This window comes from Penaeus japonicus, unplaced genomic scaffold (assembly GCF_977035675.1).
Source record: "Penaeus japonicus unplaced genomic scaffold, GWHDUDI00000001_assembly GWHDUDI00000012, whole genome shotgun sequence".
Classification (NCBI taxonomy): domain Eukaryota; kingdom Metazoa; phylum Arthropoda; class Malacostraca; order Decapoda; family Penaeidae; genus Penaeus; species Penaeus japonicus.
The window spans coordinates 44,822,680-44,850,010 of NW_028234414.1; the positions used below are offsets into that span (position 1 = coordinate 44,822,680).

At 49.7% G+C, this 27,331-nt stretch overlaps 1 protein-coding gene across 5 annotated transcripts in view; it reads left to right on the forward strand.

The window, feature by feature from the left end:
• Positions 1-26,477, forward strand: part of LOC122257574 (plexin-B) — a 410,989-nt gene extending 384,512 nt beyond the window's left edge. For 2 of the 5 annotated variants that reach the window (XM_086542848.1, XM_086542849.1), the window contains exons 12-20: positions 7,430-7,563; positions 7,875-8,076; positions 8,412-8,558; positions 13,648-13,710; positions 15,231-15,384; positions 16,205-16,372; positions 23,125-23,747; positions 23,908-24,066; positions 24,744-25,991. In XM_086542848.1, the coding sequence (XP_086398974.1) occupies positions 7,430-7,563; positions 7,875-8,076; positions 8,412-8,558; positions 13,648-13,710; positions 15,231-15,384; positions 16,205-16,372; positions 23,125-23,747; positions 23,908-24,066; positions 24,744-24,899 (1,806 nt within the window). In that variant the 3' untranslated portion in view covers positions 24,900-25,991. Of the gene's footprint in view, positions 1-7,429; positions 7,564-7,874; positions 8,077-8,411; positions 8,559-13,647; positions 13,711-15,230; positions 15,385-16,204; positions 16,373-23,124; positions 23,748-23,907; positions 24,067-24,743 lie in introns of all 5 variants that reach the window. The other 3 variants (XM_086542851.1, XM_086542852.1, XM_086542850.1) reach the window with 2 other exon arrangements.
• Positions 26,478-27,331: the final 854 nt, after the last annotated feature.

Sequence of the window (27,331 nt, forward strand, 5' to 3'; positions counted from 1 at the left end):
AGGCAACAGAGGTGTGTGTTATTGTAGGCGGCTGGTAAGTGGTATGTTAATGTCCAGGGGCTGTTGCTGTGGTGTGCCGGGTGGGCGTGGGGGGTGTGGAGTGGGGGTGAGGGGTGGGGTGGGAAAGGGTGGAGTAGGGGTAGTGGAAGGCTGGTTTGACTCTGGCCGTGTGCAGGAGGAGGACAAGGAGGAGGAGGAGCAGCAGCGGGTGGGGGTAGGGGGTCCCTGGGAGAGACGTGTTTGTTGTCCCGTCTCATGAGGAGCCTGGGAAATGTCTTGGGGATTGGGATGGGGTTGGGTAGGGAGGGAGGGAGGGAGGGGGAGAAGGAGTGAGACAAAGGATTCTTCATCCTGCTGATCAAGGGAAGCCCCGCGGAGAATGGAAAAAGAAAGTATTATCTTAATTTATTCGCGATCTCCCACTCTCCGTGATAGGGGCCAGACGGGGAAGCGTCGGCGGGCAACAGTCATAGGTGCCATTAGGGGGGTGGGAGGGGGGAGAGGAGGGAGAGGAGCCATGGAGGGGAGGGGGGGAGGGGAAGGAGGATCTCTTGCCCGTGTCCCGCGCCTTGTATCACAGGACGCCTTATCTGCGACTCCTTGAGATGACGGAGAGCAGCCGCCGGCCGCCGGTGTGCCCTGGGCAGAGTGCTTTCACTCGGATAGCACCTCTTCCTTGCCCCTCCTCCTTGCCTCCCATCTCTCCATCCTCCTCCTCCCTCCCTCCCTCCCTCCCTCCCTCCTTTTCCCCTCTTGCCCCATCCATGTGTCAGATCTGGGACTACTGGTCTGCCAACTCCTATTTCCCAGACGGTGGCTGGTGGGAATTGCCGAGGGATCTCTGTGTCTCTCCCTCCTGGTATGTCAGTTTCTCTCTCTCTCTCTTTCCCTCTCCCTCCCTCTTCTCTCTCTCCCTCTCCCTCCCTCCCTCTCTCCCTCCCTCCCCTCCCCTCTCTCCTCTCCCTCTCCTCTCCTCTCCTCCCCTCCCCTCCCTCTCCTACTTCCCTCCCTCCCTCTCTCTCCCTCTCCCTCCCTCCCTCCCTCCCCACCCTTCTCCATACTTAGGTATATATGAGTTTAAGGTACGAAAGAGAGAGGGAGGGAGGGGGCAAGGGAGGGAGGTAGAGAGGGAGGGAGGGAGGGAAATAAAGAAAGATTCATACTAGGTATAAGAAAAGGGGGGGGGGAGGGAGGGGGGAGGGAGGGGTGAGGCTATCAAAGAAAAAAGAAATTTATGAACTCCGCGAATCGACAGCCATTAAATCGTGTTTTCGGTGTTTTATGGCCTACTTAGCGTATTAAAGGATTTTTTCCCCCGTAGCGTGATAATTATCCCCGCGAGGACTTTGGTGGGGGGTGGGGGGGAAGGGTGAGGCTGGGGGGAAAGGGGGGGAGGGGGGGATTCCTTCCTTCCTTCCTTCCTTCTTCCGTCTCCCTTCTCAAAGAAATTGATATATATATATATATATGTAAAAGAAAATCCTTTTGCCATATGTTGATTTTCTTCTTTCTGGATTTTGTCGCTTATTATCCCCCTTTTCCTCATCTTCCTTTCCGTATCTTTCCTCAGAATAGCCACCCCCCCTCACCCCAACCCCAATCCCAACCCCAACCTCTCTTATTTTGGTGATCTTTATCATCACCTTCTTCATTAGTGATGTTATTTACCTTTCTTTATCTCCCTCCGTCTTCTATCCCCTTTATCTCCTATCCCCTTTATCTCCTATCCCCCTTATCTCCTTCTCTGCGTCGTCCCTCTAAACCGGCGTTCGGCAGGTACAGCGTCTGCCGGTCAGTGCGTACACCCGACGGCGGAGCGACTCGTTTCCCGCGGTCGTTTCGGGGTCGTCGGCGTCACTCCTCGATCGGGTCGGGGCGAGACGTACCCGGAACCGATATCGGGGAGGATGTGCTTGCTTGCTTGCTTGCCTCCTTGCTTGCTTGCTTTGATGGTCTTTTCTCTATCCTCTTCACGTCACTTTCATTTTTTTTTCTTCTCTTCTCTTCTCTTTGATCATCTTCTCTTCTCTCTCTTCTCTCTCTGTCTTTCTTTACCAATCCCCTCGTCCGTTCTGACTGACCTTGGATTAGGGGCGGTGAGGAAGAGTGGTGTGGGAAGGGGGAAGGGGAGGAGAGGGATCTCACATCTCCCCCTCCTCTGTCTTATCCTCTCCTCCTCCTCCCCTCCCCTTCCCCCACCCCGCCCCACCCCATATAAGCCAAGCGCCATTCTTATCGGCGCGACACCCCGTGCCCATTTGCTCCCTTGATAGATGGCGCTCTTCATACCCTCAGGCGCTGGTTGCATATGGCGCCACCTCTTCTCTACCCCCTACCCTTACCCTTACCCTTCGAGCCCCGCCTTCCCCCTCTCTCTTTGCGTCTTCTTTTCTGTCTCCCCTTTTTATTTTTCTCCCCCCCACCCAATCCCTCTCCCTTTCTCGATTCTCTCCCCCCTCCCTCACGCTCTCTCCCTTTCCTATATCTCCCTCCCTCACGCTCTCTCCCTTTCCTATATCTCCCTCCCTCATTTTCTCCCATACGCTTTTTTTCTGTCCTTACCCTACTTCCCACCATCTCCCCTCCTCCCTTCCCCTATCCCCTCTCCCCTTTCCCCAGCTTCCCTCCCTCTTATTTCCCTCTCCCTTCACCCCTATCTCTCTCTCTCTCATTTTTCCATCTCCCCTCTCCCCTCCTCTTACCCTCCCCTCCTCTTCCCCTCCCCTCCTCTTCCCCTCCCCTCCCCTCCCCTCTTTCCGGATATAACCCCCCCTCTCCCCCCTTGCCCCCCACGGTGCCGGTCCAGCAGGACATTCCAGCGGCGGGCCATGAATCGGCTATCTAAGTGGGCGAGATAACACGATTATAACAATAGGAGCGGGATGGCCAGGAGACAGCGGGGGACGGCGGCTACCTTCCTTGCTTATCGTGATGCTGTGAGTGCGAGGCGCCGGAGAGGGGGAGGGGGGGGGGAGGAAGGAAGGAGTGGGGGGTGGGTGGCGGGAGGAGGAGGAGGAAGGGAGGGAGGAGGAAGGGAGGAGGAGGGAGGAGGGAGGAGGAGGAGGGATAATGGAGAGGTGAGGGGTTACAGCGGTAAGGGGATGGGGATGGGGGGGGGAGTGGAGGAGGTTAGGGGGAGGGGAGGGCTAAGGGGTGAGGAGGGGGGAGGCTTGTGTTAAAGATGTCTAGGATTGGTGAGTCGCTGAAGCCAAAACCTTTTGAGTGTTTGTTATTTTTTTTTATTTTTTTATTTAGTTAGTTTCTATTTATTTATATATTTGCTTTCGTTTGCATCTCTAATTCTTCCTTTCCTCTTTTTATCATATTATTTTCTCCTCTTTCCTCCTCCTCCTCCTCCTCTTTCCTCCTCTTTCTTCCGCATTGCACCCCACCCCCTTTTCTGGCCCGCTTCCGGTCGCCGAAGAGAAACGCTGCACAGGTATCTGGCGAGGAGGGGGGGGGGAAAGGGAAGGAGAAGGAGAATGAGGGGAGGAGAAGATAGAGAGAAGAAGAAGAATGAGAAGGAAAATGAGAATGAGAATGAGGGGAGGCAAGAGAGAGAGGAAGAGGAGGAGAAAAAGAAGAAAAAAAAAGAAGTGATGGAGGGAGTAGGTGTGGGGAGGGGAGGGGAGGCTGCATGATGATGGACTTTCATCCCGGCTTTAGGGAGGAGGATCCAGTGTGGCACGTTATTACCCCGGGCGGAGGGAAGGAGGAAGGAGAGGGATAGAGGAGGGAGGAAGGAGAGGGAGAGAATGAGGGAGGGAAGTTGGGATAGTTCATTCGTGTCCTCTGGTTCTTCTCTTGTTTTCTCTCTTTCCCCTTTTCTCTCCCCTCTTTCATCTCCCCCTTTTCTTTCTTTTCTTTTCCTATATATTTTTTTCTTAATCGTTTCGTCTCTCTCTCCGTTCGAGTCCTTGTGTCTGGTCTTTCCTAGTCTCGTTTATCACTGTCCTTGCTTTTCCCCTTTCTCCTTTGCTTTTCCTCCTCTCCTTTATTCCTTTTTCCCTTCATTGATTCCTTACTTCTTTCCTTCCTTCCTTCCTTCATCCCTTCCGTACGTCTCTCCTATTTGCCTTGTGTCCTTCCCACTTTCCTCCCTCCCTTCTTCCCTCCCTCCTTCCTTCCTTCCTTCCTTCCCACCTTCCTACCTTCCTTCCTTCCTTCCCACCTTCCTACCTTCCTTCCTTCCTTTTTTATTCAATTTCCCTCCCTCTCTTACTGAATGTTGGTAAGTGGGAAATAAAACCAGCGATTAAAAACGAAAGAGAGAGAGACGATTAAGGCTAAACAAGGAGAGGGGGGAGAAACGGAAAGAGAGGAAGAGGCAAGGGGAGAGAATAAGAGAGGGAGAGAGACGAGAGACGAGAGGGAAGAAAAGAAAGGAGAGAATAAGAGAGAACGAGAGCGACGAGAGACGAGAGAGAAGAAAAGAAAAGAAAAGAAAACGAGAAGAGGGCGAGAGGAAGAAGAGAGTGAGAGTAAGAGAAGCGGGGAAAGGTGCCTGAATAACAACAAGGTGTTGCGTACATCTCTCACTCCAACTAATTGTCTCTACGGGCGAGGGTGTCTGCTCTCGTGATTTATTGTCGGCGCTACGGATAGTCCTCTCGTCTCTTATCTCCCTTCCTTCCTTCTTCTTTATTCTTTAGAGAGAGAGAGAGAGAAAGAGAGAGAGAGAGAGAGAGAGAGAGAGAGAGAGAGAGAGAGAGAGAGATGGAAAAGTGAGTGAGAAGAGAGGGAAGGCGAAGAAAGATTGACAGAGAGGGAGAGGGAAGGGGGGGTGAGGGAGAGTGATGGGGAGGAAGAGAGAGAGAGAGAGAGAGAGAGAGAGAGAGAGAGAGAGAGAGAGAGAGAGAGAGAGAGAGAGAGAGAGAGAGAGAGAGAGAGAGAGAAGCGGGTCGTGAATATTCATGGCGCGCGCCGCTTTGTAATTTGGCCAAGGGTAAAAACGGCGACGCTGTTTATCGTAGAGGCAGTCGAGCCGGGATTTGTGTATGAAAAGAAAACACAGATCCCTTTCACCAAATTAATCCCGGCACCGAACAGCATCTCGGTGTAAATTGCGAGATGAGGGGGGTGGGGACGGGGACGGAACGGGACGGGGAGGGGGAGGGGGGCGGGGACGGGGAGAGGATAGGGAATAAGGGGGAAAGCGGGGGGATAGGGGGAGAGAGGGTTTGAGGGACGAGGGGGAGGGAGAGGAGGGGGGGTGAGATTGTGCGGGATAGGGGAGAAGGGGAGGGGAAGTTGTAGAATGGATGGGAGAGGGGGAGGGGGAGATGGTGGGTGGTTAAGTGTGATGGCGTGGGTGGGAGAACCTTGTTGTTAGGATGTGGGTGGGGTAGGGTAGGAGGGGGTAGAGAAGGGGTACAGGCAGGGAGAGAGGGAAGGGGGGGGGAAGGTGGTCAGGTGGAAGATCTTGAATGATTTGATTACATTATTTAGGCCTATGTGGCATATTTTTTCATCCTTTGTCGAAAATGAAGCCGAGTGTATGCGAAGTCCTTTCAATGAACAGAATACGCCCACTCAGGAGGGAAGGAGTTTGAAAAATAAAGGTAAATGGAAGGGTTAAGGGGAGGAGGGGTTAGAGGAAGGGGAGAGGGGCACGAAGAGCACAACGCCCAATACATCACACTTTTTGACACGATCATGAAGCTCGCTCCGCCCACGCCCTATAGAACGCCTGGAGTAGACACAGCCCGCTCGTGGCACTGCTCCGCATGGCACTGGCACCCGTAATGTCTCAATTAACACTCCCGCGACCCCACAGGTGTGTGCATGTGTACTTTGTAAAGTCATTAGCTAAGGGCAGGACTTAAAGACACAAGATGAATTAGATTGGATTAGCGGGGAAAGGGGAGGGGGAGGGAGGTGGGAGGTAGGTGTAATTAGCCTGATGAAGAGCGTTGTGTTGTTGGGGTAGGGGAAGGGAGGGGAGAAAGGGAGGGAGGGAGCGATCATTACGCCCCGCCCTCCAGTGTGTCGTTAAAAGTGTTTTGGAGGGTCTGTCGCGCTGTCCTCGGGAATGATGGATCATCCACGAGCCACGCGTCCTTCTACTCTCTCTCTCTCTCTCTCTCTCTCTCTCTCTCTCTCTCTCTCTCTCTCTCTCTCTCTCTCTCTCTCTCTTTCTCTCTCTCTCTCTCTTTCTCTCTTTCTCTCTCCTTTCTTCTTTCTCCTCCCTACTTTTCTATCCCATCTCTTCTCCTCACTCTTTTCTCCTCCCATCCCATCTCCTCTCCTCTACTCCCATATACTCTCCTCTTCTCTGCACTCCCCTCTCCCCTCTCCTCTCTCTCTCTTTCTCCTGTCCTCTCCTCTCCCTTCCCCTCTCCTCTCCCTTCCCCTTCCCCTCTCTCTCTTCTCTCCTCTCCCCTCCGCTGTCCTCTCCCCTCCCCACTATCCTCTATCCCTCAACCTCCCTTGTCTTCGCCCTTGCATGCCCTCACCCTTCGTAACCCATTCAAGCTTCCCTCTTCTCCTCTTTTCTCGCAACACCCCCCCCCTCTCCCTCCCTCCCTTTCTCCTCCCTCCCCTCTTTTTTCATCTTCCTTTCTCTCTGCCCCCTTCCCTTTTTTCATCGTCGTTTCTCTCAGTTTTCCCCTTTATTCGAACCTTCCCTGGTCACCTTACGCCCTGTCCTTGCCAAGCCACACCCTGTCCTGCTCACCCTTCCCCAGGCCCTCTAGTGTCACTGGCCCTTGCTCGCCTTCTCGGGTAATCTCACATAAAGTGTATCTTCCTTTTGACTGGCCCTCCCTTATCTCTATCTATATCTCTTTCTCTTTCTCTCATTCTTTTATTCATTCGCTCTTTGTCTTTCTCTCTTTCTATTTCTCTCTCTTTCTTTCTCTCTCACTCTCTTTCTCTCTCACTCTCTTTCTCTCTCACTCTCTTTCTCTCTCTCTCTCTTTCTCTTTCTCTCTCTTTCTCTTTCTCTCTCTCTTTCTTTCTCTCTCTCTCTCTCTCTCTCTCTCTCTCTCTCTCTCTCTCTCTCTCTCTCTCTCTCTCTCTCTCTCTCTCTCTCTCTCTCTCTCTCTCTCTCTCTCTCTCTATCTCTCTCTCTCACTCTCACTCTCACTCTCGCCCTTCCTCCCATACCGCATCTATAGACCGAGTTTCCGAGGGTAGGGGTAGGGGAGAGGGGAGAGTGTGCAAGGTGCAAGGAAAGACAGCAGTGGGCGTAATACTTTAATTCCACGCCTTGAGCCGCGGTGATAAATGAATGCTCTTCGACCCACACTAAGATACCAATGATGGCGAAGATGATGATGATGGTGATGACTTTGATTATGGTGATGATGATGATGATAATGATAATGATGACGACTAGGATTATGGTGATGATGATGATGATGGTTATGGTGGTGATGAGGGTCTGTGGATATTAATCTTTTTTTCTTCTTTTTTCCCTTTTGCATAGGCTCGCGCTCACGGCCCACGCACCAACTACGACGTGGCCATGTTGCAGTTCGAACAGCTGATCGGCAACAAGCACTTCCTCCTGTCCTTCATCGACACCCTTGAGTCTCAGAAGTCCTTCAACATCAGAGACAAGTGAGTCCTGCTGCGAGTCCTGCTGCTCGGCCCCCGTGTTTTTGTTATGTGTTTTTGTCATTGTTGTTTTTGTTATTATAATTGTTGTTGTTATTATGATGATGATTATTGTTACTGTTATTGTTGTTGTTATTGTTATTACTATTGTTGTTGTTATAATGATGATTATTGTTAATATTATTACTGCTATTGTTACTGTTGTTTTTGTTGTTATTACGACCATCTTTACCAAGTTTAGCATCGTCCTCCTTCACGTCTAACCCCCCTCCCCCTCTCCCCTCTCCCCTCTCCCCTGCCCCCGCTCTCCCCAGGGTAAACGTGGCGTCCCTGGTGACGGTGCTGCTGATGGGCCGCATGGAGTACCTGACGGAGGTGCTGCGGTGCCTGATGCTGCGGCTGGTGTCTGCGGCTGCGGCCACCAAGCACCCGCAGCTCATGCTCCGCCGGACAGAGAGCGTGGTCGAGAAGATGCTCACCAACTGGCTGGCGCTTTGCATGTATGGTTATCTCAAGGTGAGTCCCAGATGGAAGGGAGGTTTGTTGCAGAGGGTTGCAGAGGGTGTATATGTGAAGCGATAAGAACGAGATAGAAATCGGTAGAAATGAATTTCTCTTTGGAAAAAAATATGAAACGAAATGGTAATATGTGTTGATTTTTTTTTTAGTAAATCTCCCCCCCCCCCTTTTTTTTTACTTATAATGGCCACTTTGCTCAACCCATCCATCCACCAATTGTAGCAATCTCAAGCACTCTTATCTACAAGAAAAAAAAATCCCCATGATATATGTACATGCGTAGCCACCGAATATTAACCATCTCTCCCTTCTCCCCTCTCCCCTCCCCTTAGGACGACGCCGGCACTGCCCTGTTCCTGCTGTACAAGGCCATCAAGCACCAGGTGGAGAAGGGCCCCGTGGACGCCCTCACCCACGACGCCCGCTACTCGCTCTCCGAGGAACGCCTCCTCAGGGAACAGGTCGATTTCAGCCCTGTGGTGAGTAGCCGATTGACCCCCTCCCCTCCCCCGTCCTCTACCCTTGTCCCCCTCCCCCGTCCTCTACCCTTGTCCCCCTCCCCCGTTCTCTATCCTTGTCCCCCCCTCCTTACCACTGCCCACTCCATCAGTCCGTCTGTTTCCTTTTCCTATACCTCCTCCACCACCACCCCTCCTCCTCCTCCCCTCCTCCTCCGCCTCCTCCCCTCCCCCTTCCATATATATTTCCTTATCCTCCTCCCCCTCCCCCATTATTATTTATATTTTTTCCAAACCCCATACGTGTTGACTACACCCAACCTGCTGTGGCTTTTGGATGTTCCTTGACAGGTGGACATTGACCTCATTACCTTGCAATTGCAACAAAAAATGAGGGGATTGAATTCCTTGACATGAGTCGTTTAGCTTTTATGTCTCTGTCGCCTGTCTCATCCAAAAGCTTTGCGGGTAAAGAGGGAAGAGGAACAAACAAACAAACAAAACTGTTGCTTGTGGGCATACTTACCTGCTATTTAAATGGATTAAATACATATACCTTATATTTATTATCATTTTATTTTACTTTCTAATATAAACACACCATATACATATTTTCGTGAGCCATATGTATGTATACACAACATAATCTAAAAAAATAATCATAATCATAATCATAATAATAAATATCACAAGACCAGACCCCCCTCCCCCCCTCCTTCCTTCCATTTGAAGAGTAATTAGAGTATCTAGTACCCCCCCCCCTCCTCCTCACATCAAGAGAAGGTAAAGTGTCCCCCTCTCCCCCCTCTTCCCCCCCGCCCCTCTAGAGAACTTAGAATACCCCTTCCCTCCCCATCAAGTGTGTAAGTAGTGTCCCATCCCCCCATCCTCCCCCCACCTCTTTCTCCCCCCAATCAAGAGGAAAGTAGAGTGTGCAGTGTCCGCTTGCTGGTGGTGCTTGCTGGTGTCAACGGCGCTTGGACAGGGTCGCTTGTGCTGCGGGGGGGCTTGCCTAATGCTAATGTTGTTGTTTTTCTTCGTTTTTTTTCGTTTTTTTATATATATACATATTGGTGTTGTCTTTTTAGTTTGTTTTTTTTTATTATTTTTTTCTGGTTGGATTTTTTGTATGTATGTTTTTTTTTCTTCGTTTATTTTGTTGTTGGTACGATTGCTTTCTTGTTTTTGTTTTGTGCTTGTTTGCGATGATCGTCGCTTTCTCATGGTCTGCGGAGAATAAGGAAGAGAATGGATGATCAATGAGGTCAGAAGATGGAAGTATGTGGAACAAGAATGAGAGAGAGAGAGAAAGAGACTGTGAAGCACTGCTCTCCGGTCTGCGACGAAGGAGGAGGAGAAAGAAGAAGAAGAAGAAAAAAGACATGGCCTCCCACCACGGCTGTCTGGAGAGAGTGAGAGAAAGAGAGAGAGAGAGAGAGAGAGAGAGAGAGAGAGAGAGAGAGAGAGAAGGATACTCGAGGCGGCGGAGGGAGAGAAGGCACAGTGCCAGCGAATGCCCCAAGGATCGGCGCGGGTCGTCTTCTTCCTCTTCCTCTTCTTCTTGGCACCGAGTCCTCAGGATTTGCAAGTCTTGGGGACTCAGCCGATATTTAGACTGAAATTTACTTTATTTATTTATTATATATATATATATATATATTGTTATTGTTTCATTGACGCTCGTCACTCTGACTTCTATTTCCAATCCTCCCCTCCCTTCTCTCCCCTCTTTTCATCACCTATTCCTCCCCGCACCCTTCTACCTCCTTCCCCTACCCCCTTTCTTTTCTACCCCCCTCCCCCCTCCCCCCACACTCCGCTAATACCCAAATGTCATCAATAACCCGGCGTCAGAGGCCTCCTTTCTTACGCGGGTATTGACTTCGCGATGAAAAATGGCGGAATGTGAGAAATTGGGAGTCGTTATGCCGATGGCGATGGCTTTTGACACTCCCCTCCCCTGGGAATGGCTCTTCTCGTTTTTTTTTTTTTTTTTTTTTTACCTTTCCTTCCTTTATTTCCTTTCCTTTCATTTATTTCCTTCCTTTCCTTCCTTTCCTTTCCTTCTTTTCTTCATATCTTTCTTTCCTTTCCTTCCTCCTTTTCTTCTCTTTCTTTACTTCCTTATTCGTTCGTTCCATCACCCCTTTCTTTACTTCCTCCTTTTTTTTCACCCTCTTTCTTCTTTCCTTCATCTATTTCTGTACTTCCTCCTTCCTTCATTCACCCTTTTCTATGCTTTCTTTCTTCCTTCCTTTACTTCTTCCTCCTTTCCTTCCATCCTCTTTATTTGTTTTCTTTTCTGTTCCTCTATTATCCTTTCTCTCTTCGCTTTTTTTTTCTTTCCTTCCGTCTCATAAGCGCCCCCAAATAATGATCCAGAGAATTAAAAAAAAAAAGAAAAGAAAAGAAATGAAAGCATTAAACTTTCCCTTTTCATCCCGTCCCTGTTTTCGGATCTTCTGTTTTCCGTTGTGTTATCCGTTGTTCTCCCACCTGTTGTGATGATCTCTCGGTCGTTCTTTCCCTTGGCTATGACATCATTTTATAACAAACTTCTAAACTCTCAAATCTGTTATGTTGGCGTTTTCTTTATTTTTTTCTCTTTCTTTTTCTATCTCACTTTCTCTCTCTCTCTCTCTCTCTCTCTCTCTCTCTTATTCTCTCTTTTTCTTTCGCTACCTTTCCATTTCCCTCTCCCTCTCTCATCTACCCCCCTCCCCCTTCCTCATCCCAATCCCCCTCGTCTGCCCCCGCCGCTCTCTCCCGTCTATTTCTCGGAAGTTTCTCGGATGAAGAAAAAAAAAGGGGAGGGGGAGGGGGGCGGAGGAGGGGGGGCGGTATTCATAAGGAACCCAAACCCCACCTCCGGCCGCCCTCCTTAAGAACCCCGCGTTTTCCGTGAATGGCCGATCATTTAGTTAACTATGCTTCCTCCCCCCCGCCCCCGACCCCGCTCCCGCTCCCGAACTGCCGCTCGTTCGTTATAGCGTCGTTTGATCCAAATCCTTCTTCGTCTCCTTCGTCGGAAGTTCCTCGTCGGCTTCGGCTGGCGGTTAGTGCCTCTCTCGTCTTCTTTCCCCCTTCTCATCTTTCCTTTCCTCTTCTTTCCCCTCTTCCTCCTCTTTCCTCACGTCTTCTTTCCCCTCTTCCTCCTCTTTCCTCTCCTTTTCTTTCCCCCTCTTCCTCTCCTCTTCTTTCCCCTCTTCCTCTCCTCTTCTTTCCCCCTCTTCCTCGCCTCTTCTTCTTTCCCTTCTGTTATCTTTTTTTTCTCTCCTCTCAGAAGCCTGAGGCGATGCTTTATTTTCGTCTTCTGGAGAGTTGTCTATATATTTTTCTACCCCCTTCTCTTCCCCCATCATTCTCTCTCTCTCTCCCTCCCTCCCTCTCTTCCTCTTTCCATTGCCTCTCCCTCTTTCCTCTCCCTGTCCCTGTCCCTTTCTTTTTCCCCATCTCGTTTTTCTCTCTCTCCTTTTTTCCTCTCCCTCTCCCTCTCCCTCTCCCTCCCCCCTTTCTTTTTTCCCCCTCTCCTTTTTTTCTCTCTCTCGCGTGTTGAGAGGCAATTCACAGGTGGCGCTTGGAGCACATATTGAAAAATTGCCTCATCTTAGTAAATTGCATAATCAATGAGGTTGTTCGTCCTTGCGGTCAACCGACGCGTGGAGGGTGATGGGTTGAAGGGGGAAGGGGGGATGTGAATTACGGATTTATGTATGGAAGGAGAAAGGGAGAAAGGGAGGCGAGAAGAGGAAGAGGAGTGTGAAAGGGATGGATTCTTCGACGGCGTGTGAGTGCGAGGGATTTTATTTATTTTTTTTTTTTTTGTCAGATTAAAAAGTGTGTTGTGTGTTTTTTTTCTTTCTTTTGATTCTTGAAGTTTGTATTGTCACTTGTTTTTTGTACAAGAAAAAAAAGGCGCCAAGCAGATCTGAACGGCCAGCATCACCACAAGCCCCTCATACCCCCCTCCTCTATACACACATACACACACACACACACACACACACACACACACACACACACACACACACACACACACACACACACACATCCACACACACACATCCACACATCCACACATCCACATCCCTCCTTCCGATTTATGCATTAAAGGATAAATCCATGAATGAGAAATGAACCCCCCCTCCTCCTCCCCTCCCCTCCCCCCCCATTTCTTGTATCTTGTATTTTACATATCCGCATGTCATCTCGTGTTGTGTTCATGTCTCTCTAGTAATACGTTCCACCTTGAGTGTCCCTTAGGTATTACCTCTACCTTAGCGTGTGTTTTCTTAAAGACATACGAGGGGGATTTATCTTACAGTCGTAGCTATATATATGTATGTATATATATATATATATATATATATATATATATATATATATATATATATATATATTGTAGGAGGCCGACCTACAGAATGCTTCTTTCTCACGTCGTCACGCTGGTTTTGTTGAGGATATTGTTCTTTCAAATCATGGGATGAAATTGGGGTGTCAAATTAGGATGAGATGAAATCCATGAGATGGGGTGCGAATGAGAAGGAGGAGGAGGAGGCAAAGGAAGAAGAAGAAGAGATAAAGAAAGAGGGTGGGGCGGGGGGCACAAAGAGGAGGAGGAGAAAAGGTAGAAGAGAATCAGTATTCTTCCACCTCTCTCTCCTATCCCTCTTCATATCTCCCTCCCCATCCTTCTTATCACATCCTTCCTTCCATCTCTCTCATCCACACCTCCTCTTCCTCCGCCTCATATCTTCCCCGCTCACACGTCTCTCTCTCTCAAACACACACACATACATACAACTTACACACACGGACACACACACACACACCTACAATTACACACACTTACACATTTATACACACACACACATTTACACACACACTTACACACACACACACACACCTACACTTACACATACATTTACACACACACCTACACACACACACACACACCTCTTCCACCTCCACCTCCACCTCCATCTCCACCTCCTGCTTGGAAACGCGGAGAGAGTGAGTGTGCTCGGGACACAAACGCATCCCTGGGGATTCCTTCGCCGACCGGCCGTGACTTCCTCCTATAATCGGCTTCCTGTTCTCTTCCTTGCAGAACATCCACCTGCTTCATGATGACCCTCACTATGAAAAAATTCCCTACCAGACCACCTACAGTGTATGTATGCCTGGGGCGCTATACGCATACTTTGTGTCACTCACGTAGCCACAACATCCTTCGTGTACTACTCGTGTACTGTACTACTACTACTATTACTACTATTATTATTACTACTACTACTGCTGCTACTACAACACCCGTGTACGCGTGTTGGTGTTCATGACTCTTGTCAAGGGCACGAGGCTGTCATGTGTCTGTAATGTTAAGGGGATACGGGAAGAGGGGAAATTTGGGAGGGAGGGGTGTCTAAGAAGTGTCTTTAACGCGACGGGGGAGGGTAGGTGGGTGGGGTGGGTTGTTGTATCCCTAAGGGTGTAGAGCTTTTCTTTAGTGTGGTGTCTTAAGCGTTGTGGTAACTTAGTGGATGCTTGGCTATACTAACCAGCCTCGGTGTTCCTCTCAGCTGATTCCTGACAGGCGGAGTGACTGACGTCTTCACTTCTTCACTCTTTCGTGTCATGTTGATGTAATCTGTACTTGTTTATTATTTTTTACAATTATTATTATTATTGTTATTATATATATTGTTTTTTACAATAACGCCTCTGCCTTGGACGCTGAGAGAGAGAACGATGAAAAAAAAAAAAAATGCGTGTATGTATATTTGCGGATACACATGCATGCATAACCGAAGCCTTGACAAAAAAAAAACGGGAATTAACACTATTAATTAAAAACAGCTTTAAACCAAATGCAAAATTTTAAACCCAAACCACCTCGAATTTTTGTCCATCGCAATTCAGACAAATTAAAACGACAGCCTAATAACTAACTAACTAGCTGCTAACAAAGTACGGGAACTGAGACCCTTAAGGGGCTGACCTCCAATCGCCGACCCTGACGTGGCGGAGGTCTTTGTGGTTAACAAAGAGACAAAGTATAGTACCAGTGACCTGCAACCCCGCCCTTGTAGTGCTCCCTCTCGCCTGCCGGAGATGGGGGGAAGGGGGAAAGGGAGAGGGGGAGGGGTAAGGGTAAGGGATGGGCGTGGTGGAGCTAGAAGGCGCCCTCTTTTTTTCCCCTTCTAGAGGGGGGAGAAAGAGGCTTCCTCGCTACCTCACGCCCTCTCTTTTTGCTCCCTCTTCCCCTCCTTTCCCCTCCCCTCCCCTCCTCCCCCCTCTCCCGGCGCTCCTCTTAGTCTTAGTCTTAGGAACCCCTCTTCTCTAGCCAAAGACTTTCAACCCCCTCTTTTAGTGTCTGTCAAATGATTCTCTCACTTTTGTGCAACATTTGCAACACACTGTCTCTTAAGCCTTGCACGACTCACTCGCTGTATGATGATGATGATGAACCTGACTCTTACCTCCTTGTTGCACAGTTCTTGTTGTCTTGCAATTGCACCCTCCCGTGCACACCATGATTGATTCACAAGTCACACACCTTGCTGAAAAAAAAGAGTTTACGATGCCTTCAAGAGTAAAAAAAAAAGAGTAAAAAAGAGTAAGAGGAACCAAACACTGCCCTCTTCAAGTATATACTAACACACGACCCTTCCCTCTTTCTCCCCTCCCTTGCAGACCCTGGCCATGTACGCGGAGGAATACGAGGAGAAGGTGCAGGTCAAGGTCCTGGACTGCGACACCATCACGCAGGTCAAGGCGAAGATCCTGGACGCCCTGTACCGCAACACCCCGCAGTCCCTCCGACCCTCCGTCCACGAGGTCGACCTTGGTAAGAGGAATGCTCGCTCGGCCTTAGCTCTGCTCCTCGAGGGCTTGCGGCTAAAGCCTTTATTGTTTTTATGTTATTGTTATTGTTATTATCATTATTATTTTTATTATTATCATTATTATTATTGTTATTGTTATTATTATCATTATCATTATCTTTTTTTTAATTGTTATTGTTATTATTATTGTTCTTAATATTAATATTATCATTATTATTGTCATTGTTATCATTATTATTATTTTTTTCATCATTATTATTTTTTTTTTTCATCATTATTATTATTATTATTATTTTCATCATTATTATTATGATGATGATGATTGTTGTTGCTGTTATCATTGTAATATTCAATTGTTTATTTTCTCTTCGAACTCCTTATATTTATTCCCTTTTGATTTGAGGATTATTTTGAATTGATTAATCTAGTCTCGTCTGTATGTTTATATTTTTTTCTGTTTATTTGAAATTGATCATGGAAAGGGCGAGCTCAAAATGTTGACTCTTACATTGCAGTCGTTTTAAATGAGCACTTCATTGCAGCTGTGAAATTTGCAGATTTATATACGCCTTCCCCCCCCCCCCCATCCCCACTCCCATCTCTCTCTCTCTCTCTCTCTCTCTCTCTCTCTCTCTTTTCTTCTTCTTCTTCTTCTTCTTCATCATCATCATCTCTCCCTTTCTTCCTCTGTCACTTCTGCATATTTTTCTTTTTCTTTCTCTTTTTCTTTTGCTCTTCCTGTTGCAAGCATCCACAGCCCCCTCTCCCCTCCCCCCATCGCTGACCATCGACTAACCCCCCTCCCCCTCCCTCTCCCCACAGAGTGGCGTCACGGGCGCGCCGGGCGGGTGACGCTGAGCGACGAGGACCGCACGACGCTGACGGGCGTGGGCGGGTGGCGCCGCGTCAACACCCTCGCCCACTACGGCGTCCGCGACTCGGCCGTCATGGCGCTCATCCCGCGCCAGAATGACTCCTTCTCCTCAAACTGTGAGTATCGGGACGCCGCCGTGCCGGCACGCGCCGAGCCGTGCCCAGGGCGGACACGTAAACACACGCTATACACTCATGTTCATACACACTCTCTCTCTTTCTCTCTCTCTCTCTCTCTCTCTCTCTCTCTCTCTCTCTCTCTCTCTCTCTCCTCTCTCTCTCTCCTCTCTCTCTCTCTCTCTCCTCTCTCTCTCTCTCTCTCTCTCTCTCTCTCTCTCTCTCTCTCTCTCTCTCTCTCTTTCTCTCTCTCTCTCTCTCTCTCTCTCTCTCTCTCTCTCTCTCTCTCTCTCTCTCTCTCTCTCTCTCTCTCTCTCTCTCTCTCTCTCTCTCTCTGTCTCCTACATACATACACACACATAATATATGTATTGTATATACCGTAGTATATAATGTTTGTATATATCCTTATACACACTTTTTTACTTTTTTGTCTTTTTGTGATATAGAAGGATATAGATTTTTTTTCTCTCGTTTTTTTTTTCTATTTTGATTTTGAAAATTAGAATCAACTTTTTTTCTTGCCCCATTTTTCCCCCTTTTTTATGGGTAGGGGTAGTAGGGAAGAAGGGGCGGGGTGTGATCAAGCCTTTGGAAGACGCCAAGTCCTGCACGCCGGTGTTGCCAGATGTGGCAAGGGCATTCATGTTGCAACTGAAATTTACCGCAGACTGAGATTCCTTTTTTTTTTGCGACGATCTCCTTATCCTTTTTTTTCATCTTATTCTTTTGTTTTATTCGTTCCATTGGGTTTAAAATTAATGATTTTTTGAGGTGAAAATCCGATATTTTTACATTCGTCTATTTTTTTGTTTCGACCTTATCCTCTCCTTTTGTTGTTCTTTTGCTATGTCATCTTTTTCTTCCTCTTCACCTCTTCTTCTTCTTCATCTTTTACTAATCCTCCCTCTCTTCTTCCCCCTCATCCGATCTCCCCCCTCCCAACCATCTCACCTCCTCCTCCTCCTCCTCCTCCTCCTCCTCATCTTTCTCTTCTTTCTTAACAGAATAATTCACAGGCGGGGATGGGGGCCCGGCCGCAGATTTGACTGTTATTTAAGAATGGCGCTTTATGATGTTGACAGTCTCCCTCCTCCCTCCCACCCCCTCCCCTCCTTCCCTCCCTCCTCCCACCCCCATATCCTCCCCTCCTCCCTCCCTCCCTCCTCCCACCCCCCCACACCCCACACCCCATCCTCCCTCCCTCCCTCCCTCCCGCGCGCCTGACGGAGCCGCGTCGGGCTTGAGTCAACGGCTGAGGCTATTGTCTTAATTGGAATAGTTCTTGAGCCTCTGAGATGCAGCCGAGTCGTTAATCATATCGTCTCTGGAGTGCGTGTCACTTCTTGCTTGCTTGCTTGCTTGAAAACCGGTTTTTTAAAGGGTGGGGGAGTCTTTTTTTCTTACTCTTTGCGTATTTTTTTTTTCTCTCTTTTTCTCTTCATTTTTTCTCCCCCTTCTCCCCCTCTCCCCCTCTTCCTCCATTATCATCATTCCTACATTTCCTTTCCTCCGGAATGCTATATCCTCCTCGCCTCGTCCACTCCTCATTCGTCAAAATTATGATAATTTTTGCCCACGCTCTCCCTTTCTCTCTCTCTTTCTTTCTTTCTTTCTTTCTTTCACCTCTCCTCTACTCTCTATATCTCTCTCTTAAATTTTCTCTTCCTTTCTCATTTTCCTTCTCTTTTCCCTTCCTCCCTCCCTCCCTTCCCTCATGTCTCCCTCCTATCCCTATCCCTATCCCAACTCCTCTCATCTCTCTTGGTCTTCTCAAACTTCTCCCCCACCCTTTATTTTCCTTCTCTCTTCCCCTTTTTTCCTCTCTCCATCTCCCTATCTCTCCCCTCCTTCTTCTCTCCTCTCTCCTTTTCCCTTTCTCTCCTCTCCTCTCTCCTTTTCCCTCTCTCTCCTCTCCTCTCCTCTCCTTTCCTCTCATTTCCCCATCTCTCCTCTCCTCCTTCCTCCGTCCCTCCTCTCCTCCTTACCCCATCTCTCTCTTCTCTCCTCCTTTCCCCATCTCTCTCTTCTCCCTCTTTCCCCATCTCTCTCTTTTCACCTCTTCCCCCATCTCTCTCTCCTCTCCTCCTTTCCCCATATCTCTTTTCTGCCCTCCTTTCCCCATCTCTCTCTTCTCACCTCTTTCCTCTCTTTTCGTTATCCGCCCCCGTCCCCCCCGCTCGCCTTTCTTCTTCCTCTTCTTCTTCCTCCTCCTCCTCCTCCTCCGCTTCTCTCTCTCTCTCTCTCTTACAGTTTCCGCTCATGGATCTCCTTTTGGATGTATTAACGCGCTCTCTATATGCACACGTCTTTCACTCGGCTGAGCAGCATGAATAATGGAGGGCTTGATTCTGGCCATGAGGTGGAGGGAGGGAGGGAGGGAGGGAGGGAAGAGGGAGGAGAGGGGTGAGGGAGGGAGGGATGTAGGGTAGGAGGGATGGAGGGAGGAGGGAGGATGAGAGGGAAGAGGGAGGGTAGGAGGGATGGAAGAGGGAGGGAGGGTAGGATAGGTTTGGAGGAGGGGAAGGAGGGAGGGAGGGAGGGAGGGAAAGGCGATCACCAGTCGTCTTGGTTGGCTGGGAAAAATGGAGGGAGGAGAAAGGAGGAAGGAGATAGTGATGATGATTGTGATGATGATGATGATGATGATGATGATGGATGGAAGAATGAGAAATCACGACGTAAGGGAGAGAAGACATATATGTTGTTGTTTTTTCAAATGGTTATGTTTGTTACGTAGACCGTAAATAATAACGAAGATAGATTGCGTAAATGCATTATATAGATAGATGATTATGGAAGTAGGCGCGTCCAAATAAACATTCAAGTTAAGGCCTTTCCTCGGTCGGATGTCGCTTTCTTTTTCTCTTCTTTCAAGATTCACACAGCGTCAGACAACCCCCCCTCCCCCTCCTTCCCTCTTTCCCTCCCTCCCCCGTACCGGGACCCCTACCCCTACCCCTTTCCCCGACACACACATGCCGTCTTTAACTCGGTCTAGTGCGCACTGTCTCCGCTAGATGGCTCCCTGACGCCCTCAACTCTCACACATCCCCCTCCCCCCTCCCCCCTACACCAACCCCTACCCTCTTCGTCCCAATACCCTCCTATCCCCTCCCCCCTCTTCCCCCACCTCCCATTCATTCCAGTCGTTTCCGTCCATCCCCTGTTCATGGCAGTCGGTCTAAGAGGAGGGGGGGAGGGGGGCTTCCCTCTACCTCTCCCCCTCCCCCTCCCTCTCCCCCTCCCTCACTCACTCTCATTTTCCCCTCCCCCACCCCCTCCCCCTTCTCATCCCATGATTGAATTAACTTTACGACAGTTTTCCACTCGGTAACTGATGCATTTTCATGAGTCTTTTAGATCGCGCGCGCCTCTGTGTGTGTGTGTGTGTGGATGCGTGGGCGTGTGTGGGCGACTATGTGACTGTGTGACTGTATATAGGGGGGGGTACTTCTTTTTGGGCGAGGGGAGGAGGAAGGGGGGTGCTGTCGCTTCTTATGATGGAGGTGGGAGGGGGAAGGGGGGAGATGGGGAGGTTGTTAGCTCGAGACCTTGCGGTTCGAAAGAAGAAGAAGAAGAAGATGAAGAAGGACTATGGCGAGGCTGTTATTTCGACCGCGGGAAGGGGGTGGGGGGGGGGGCGCGATCACCGCTACGGCATCATTACAAGAACAACATTACGGACTCACGCTCGGGATCGAGGTCGTCCTCTCGCTCGGAGGAGGACCCGCGGAAGTCGTGACCATCCTCTGCCACTTCGGAGAGACGTCGTCGCTTCAGCCCCCTTTGTCGTCGTCATCCTCGTCGTTATCCTCGTCGTCTGTGGGAAGAGGGAAGGTCAAGAGAAGTGACGTTGATGGGGGTAGGCTGGGGGGATGGGGGGGAGAGAGTAGGGGGCGCCCTTGCGACTTCGCTGATGCTGAGTGAGCGTGGCAAGCCGAAGAAAGGGCGACAGGTTTTTCCACTTAAGATGTCTTGGTAATTTGTCGTGGCGGTCCGATATCTCGTCATTTAGTGGAGTGATGGGGGGGGGGGGGCGGAGGTGGGCGTAGTGGGCGTGGGGGGAGGGAGGGAGGAAGGGAGGAGGGAAGATGAGCTAGAATGGGGGTTGGAGGGGGTTGAGCAAGAGGGAGGTGGTGTTTGGAGGGGGTGAGGGGTCCGAGTTGGTGAGGCACGGCGATCGTCCTGCACTTGTGTTGAAAAGAAGGAAGAGAGAGAAGGTAGACCGAATCAGCAGGAATAAAAGAAAAAGGAAGAAAGGAAGGAGATTGATAAAGTAGACGGAAGAGGCTAAACAAAAAAAATACTAAGAAAAAAGGGGCAGCAGAGGAGGCGCGAAAGGGCCCCCGAGCGGGCGCAACAAGAGAAAGAGGCAAAGGCAGGCGGCCAGCCCGAAGGACGGCGCTGCAACCGCGGGACAAATTGCTTCTCGGAGGCCGGCCGAGCGGACAAGCCAACAAGGGGCGGAGTCTGAGGGCTTGTCAGTCAGAGCGACATCAATCAGAAAGCCGTTAATCATGACGGTTGATGATTGACTGCGGGATACAGGGGGCGGGGCGCGGCTGACGGACGGACGGACGACACAGGACCTCCATTATGGCCGCCCCGACCGACCGACCCGCCTTCGACCGACCGAGCGAGCGAGGAAGTCGGGCCCCGACGCCCACGCCTCCTGGACCTCGCACGCCGCGCGGATGGGCGAGTGCATGACATCGTGCATGAGGGAGGGTGTGGGCCGTCTTGCCTTGACTCCCCACCCCCCACCCCCCCGTCTCTCGCCGCTTCTCCTACCTGTCTTCTTGTCTTCCCACCGCCATCCTGCCCCCCCCCCACCCCCCTCGCTCGCTGGGCTGAGGAGAGGGAGGGGGGAGGGGGAGGGGGAGGGGGCGGAGGAAGATGGTAGGGGGTGGTGATCCATCATGGCGGATGAGGCGGGTAGACCAGCAATGACACGGTCGCTAGCGGGGGCGCCTCCCCCTTCCCTTCCCTCCCGTGCCCTTCCCACCGGCCGCGAGCCTCCGCCCCTATATCTTTCTCACCCCCCTCCCCCCCTCTCTCTCTCTCTCTCTCTCTCTCTCTCTCTCTCTCTCTCTCTCTCTCTCTCTCTCTCTCTCTCTCTCTCTCTCTCTCTCTCTCCCTCCCTCCCTCCCTCCCTCCCTCCCTCCCTCCCTCCCACTCCCTCCCACTCCCACTCCCCCTCCCTCCCTCCCACTCCCCCTCCCTCCCTCCCACTCCCCCTCCCTCCCTCTCCCTCCCACTCCGCTTAACAACCCCCACCGCCTCCTGCCTGTCATTAGCCTCACCTGCGCCGCCTCGCCGCCACCTCGCCGCCGGGTCCTTTGGCTCCTCCGCCCGCGCCGCCCTCGTCGCCCTCGTCCCGTGTGACCAGACCGTCAAGGGAGAGGGGTCGTTCTTCAGCCTCGAGGTCGTGGCAGCGTAGGAACGACTGGGAACGGGGACGGGAGAGGTCGTGGCGGGTGAGAGGGAGAAGGGGGAGGGAGGAAGGGAGAGGGAGATAGAGAAGGAGGGGGGGGGGAAGGGCGGAGGGAGGAGGGAGGAGGGAGGGAGGAGGCGAGGAAGAAGAAGAAGAAGGACGACCTCCTCCTCAGCACCCGGACGCAACGGTGATTAATCATTGCAATAACGAGAGGCACTCCTGCATGCTTTGCCTGGAGGTGGGGGGTGGGGGTGGGGGGTTATTGCGGCCTTTAGGTAGTCGTCGTCTTATTGCTTTGTAGGAAGGGGGCGAAGGAGAGAAAAGGAGAAAGAGGGAAAGAGAAGGACAGAGAAAAAGATAATGGTATAAGTGAAGGATAATTACAGAATAAGAGGAGAGATACAAATAGAAAAAGGGAGAGACAAAGAGAATGATAGACGGATGTGAATCTTCTCGTCCTATCCCCCCTCCCCCCCATTTCAATCCTTACCTCACTGGAACCGAGAGTTACACACCTTTATAAAGGAGATGCTAACGAGACCCGCGAGGAACAGATATCGCCATTTTTCCCCTCGTAGAGAATGACTCGTCCGGATCTATTTCTCTTTCTTTCTTTTTCTTTTTCTCTTTCTCTTTCTCTTTCTCTTTTTCTTGTTCTTGTTCTCTCTCTCTCTCTCTCTCTCTCTCTCTCTCTCTCTCTCTCTCTCTCTCTCTCTCTCTCTCTCTCTCTCTCTCTCTCTCTCTCTCTCTCTCTCTCTCTCTTTATTACTATTAAACTTATTTATATGAGAAATGATTAATGATGGGTATAGACATAATTTAGAAGGAAATTAATTGGAAATGGTACTCATATTCTGACCCTGTGTGGCCAAGCAAGAGGCTGAGATAAGATCACTTTCTTATCAGTGGAAACGTTTTTCTTCTTCAGTGTTGTTTTGGTACATTGCGTAATGCTTGTCTCGCCTGGTTCGATCACGCTCTGGGGCAAGGAATTAGAGGGATTTCTATTGCTTTTTCCTTTTCCTCTATTTTGTCTGCTTCTTCTTCGGTGTGGGTATCGTCTGCTTCGTCCTCTTATTATTTCTGTCTTCTTCTTTTTTTCTTTCTTTTTTCGTCTAAATTGCTTTATATGCTTTGTTATTTTATTTGGTATTATTTTTTGCTGTAATTGCCATATATTATTATTATTATTTATTTATTTATTATTATTATTATACAAGCTTACCAGCACCAGTCACTACAATTTCTCACCCTCCCCCCCTCTGCCCGCCAGCCCTCAGTCTAAAAGGAAACTCGACCTTTTATATTCCAGGCACAGGCTACTACTCATACGCTAACAGTGTGTCACCCTTGAACTCTCCTGTAGTCGAGGGTGGCGACGGCAGCAGCGGCACGATGGGTCGCGGCGGCGGCGGCGGCGGCCCCGGCGTGCAGTTCTACCACCTGGTGCGCGTGGCGGAGGACTCGGCGTCGGGCACCCTGGGCTCGTCCCGCGACGGGCGCGACCGCACCTACGGCACCCACAAGGCCATCCCGGAGATCTTCCTGACGCGGCTGCTGTCCACCAAGGGCACCGTCCAGCAGTTCGTCGACGACTTCTTCCGGACCATCCTGAGCGCCAACGACGGGCTCCCGCCGGCCGTCAAGTGGCTCTTCGACCTGCTGGACGACGCCTCGCGCGCGCACGGCATCAGCGACCCCGAGGTCATCCACGCCTGGAAGTCCAACTGCCTCCCGCTGCGCTTCTGGGTCAACTTCATCAAGAACCCCGACTTCATCTTCGACATCGCCAAGACGTCCACGGTCGACTCGTGCCTCTCGGTCATCGCGCAGACGTTCATCGACTCGTGCTCGACGCAGGAGCACCGCCTCGGCAAGGACTCGCCCTCCAACAAGCTGCTCTTCGCCAAGGACATCCCGCGGTACAGAGCGCAGGTAAGGAACGCGGCTGAGGTCACGGCTCGCTCGACGCCTCGTTCGACGCCTCGTTCGACGCCTCGCTCAGAGGAAGTGATTTACTTGATCGGATACCAGGCATTAGCCGCTCCCCGCTCGTCCGGTCGCCTTTTCACGCCCCTTCTCTTCCCTTTCGCAGGTGAAGAGCTTCTACAGCGACGTGTCCAGCGCGCAGCCGGTGAGCGAACAGGAGCTCGGGCAGCACATGCAGCAGCTCTCGGCCGCCCACCAGGGCCACTTCGACAACCTGGCCGCCCTCAAGGAGCTCTACATCTACGTCACCAAGTACCACGAGCTGGTGAGTGAGCTCCCCCTCGTGGCGGGATGTGATGTTGTATCTGTGAGGCAGTTAGGGCATTTTGAATAACATTCAGCGGCATACAATATGCTGACAATTCATTGAATTATGAATAGAGGAGATGAAAACCAATGGCAATCCACGGAGAAGCATCACTGCTCCGGTAGCATATAAGATAGGTAGGTGGAGACAGACAGAAAGGTGTGAGTGTGAGTGTGTGAGTGTGAGTGTGAGTGTGTGAGTGTGAGTGTGAGTGAGAGTGAGAGTGTGTGTGTGTGAGTGTGAGTGAGAGTGAGAGTGTGTGTGTGTGTGTGTGTTTTTGTGTGTATGTGTGCACGTGTGTGTACTGACGACGCGCACACGCACGTGGTTATGTGCCTGCCAGCTGACCCCGGCGAGAGGGCGGAAGTTATAATAACAAAATTGCCGGCTTGGCGAAGGGAAGTCTTGAAGGGTCGGTCAAACACTTAATGAATTCCCTCGCTCGGGCCGCCGGACGCCAACGCTCTCGGGGAAAAGCCGAGACGCGATGGGTATTCGCGACCCGTTTGCGGTGGAGGTCGATTGTTATTCATTCATTTATTCATTCATTCATTCATTCATTCATTCATTCATTCATTTCTAACTGTTCCGAAGCCAGTGGCAGGATTTTGACGCACGGCCTCTCTCCCTTGCAGATCCTGGAGTCCCTGGACGCGGACCCGTACTGCCGCAAGCTGAGCCTGGCGCACCGCCTGCAGTCCATCGGCTATATCCTGGAGTCGTACAGCCACGCCGGCCCGGTGGCGCCCATGCCGCCCCTGCAGCTGGCGGGACAACTCTCCGAGCTGTGAACGCCCGCCCACCCACACGCCTAGCGCCGCCCGCGGTCTCTCCTCCTGCCCGCCCACCAGTGAACGCCCGCGCGACTTGACGCCAGAGACTCTCTGTGGACGCGAACCCTTTTTATAGTGAAGGCTCTGAAGCAGCTTCTCCTTGTTACGCGAGAGCATCCCCGGTGTTCTCTCTAGTGCAATAAGACGGTCCATGAGAAGAGCTACACCGGAAGTTCTTACGTGTTGTGTGGCGACATGCAAATGAAAATTTGTATTGGATTTTTAAATTATTTTTCACGAACGGTTTTGTTGTTTGATGATGACGATGACGACGATGATGATGGTGATGAAGAGGAAAAAAGAAAAGAAAAAAAAACTTTTCCATGTGAGTGATGGAAGCCCCCCCCCCCCCCCAAACCTTTTTTTACGACGGTGATTACTGTACATAATTAAGACAATCTGACGGCCGATATGGATGGATATATCGCCTCTCTCGAGACTTCTTTGCCCCCCCCGCGCGGCAAGCTGAATGTGATACTTGGGATTTCATATTTATGTGTTAGTCGCTGTGTTCTAGTGCTAGTGCCTAAGGATACAATGTTCCTTGTTTTTCATTGAAGTGCTTATCAGTCACACTCACTCACTCACTCTACTCACTCACTCCTCACGCGCCACGCCTTGGGGACGCGGCCGCTCTCGGCTCGTTCCGGGCGGCGCCAAACGAGCGGAACTGGTCTGCTGAAGATGAGCGAAATCTCTTGATGTTTCTGTTTGTATATACACACTTTTTTTTTTCTTTTTTATATAAGCTCCTTAACATGATGTGGGGATTGATCGTAATGGAATCGTAAGAGTGGATGACTGGCATTTGGATGTTTATAGTTCATTATGCTCTGCACAGTGTAAGCAATGTAATGAAAGGATACATTTCGTGAGTTTATGCATTTTATACTACTTTTACAGTCGCTTTTAATTTCTTTTTTTTTGTTCTTTGTCTCTCGGGGGGAAATGAAAAGAGAGGGAATCTCTTGAACAAATGCCTCGTCTTTACATGAAGCTTGGTGCTAAAGTTCACGTAGGAGGAAAAACAGTTTTGAAAAAAATAATAAATGAATAAAGCTATTCTTTTGCCACGTGATTTTTTCACTGAAGTTATTCTTGGAATATTATGCAACGCCATGAAGTGATAGGTACCAATTTATCTCCCATCTCCATCCAATGTATGTCCACTAGTCTTTTTTTTTTTACACATATATAATTTATCCAGTTAGGCATTTTTTTGTTTGTGTATATAGCACTTTATATTACCCTCATGTTTCTCTGTGTATTTAATTTTTTTTCCCCCTAGGATGTATGTTTATATATATATTTCTCGTCTGGACTACTTTGAGGATCTGACGTGCATGTAGAGAGAAAATGCTTTTTTTGAATGAAACACAGTGCTTTATGCATGATTTACCACTGTATTGGGAAAAAAATTATATCCAAGTCCAGTATTGAGCCAGGAGTATTATCAATATTGTCACGGTTATCACACACTTTTTACCAGGCTCATGTACCTTTGTCTCCTTAGATAAAAAAAAAAAATATATATATATATATATTAAAAAAAAAACACCTTTTTGACAAGTCGCCTGACTGCTCCGTAAATGACATTCCTCTCCACCTTTCACTCTCTCAGTGTCTTTACGACTATTTATTACTCTCAACGGAATTGAATGGATTTCAATGGATCTTTCTTGAATTTTATTGTTCTTTTATTTTTGCAATTTTTAAGTTTCGTCTCGAAAAGAAAAAAGAAAAGGTGATTTATTTTCTTTCTTTTTTTTTCCTGCCCTCAATTTTTTTTTTCTTCTCTTCTCTCTTGTCTTGATTATTGTTATTATTATTTTTTTTATATCTCCTTTTTATACTTCCTTCCCGCCTTCTTCTCACACTCATCCCCCTCCCCTCCCTCCTCCTCCCTACCTCCCATCTCCCTTCTTAACCCCCCCCCCTCCCCAGCCGCACTTTTATCACTCTCTCTTTTTTTTCAATCTTCCTCCTCCTCCTCCTCCTCCTCCTCTTTCTCCTATTGCTTCTCCTTTCTCTCTCCTTCCTTTTCTCTCCCTCCTCCTCCTCTTCTTCCTCCCTCCACCTCGCCCTCCTCTCCCTCCCTACCTCCTCCCTCTAGCCCCCCCCCTCCTCCTCCTCCCTTGCAGCACGTGGTTGATGACTCTCATGGTCCCTGTGGCATGGTTAATGAACACTCTGCTATGCAACAACAACAAAAAAACAAAAACAACAACAGCAAAAGCAAACAAACAAACAAAAAACAAAAACAAAAAATATTAGTAAGTGCTTTGGTCAGCTGCCGAAACAACACACTTTTGAGGTGACGAAGAAATTAGGGGACATTGTATAAACCTGTACAGAGAAGTTTTGTTATTGTAAAGTATTTTTGTAAATGT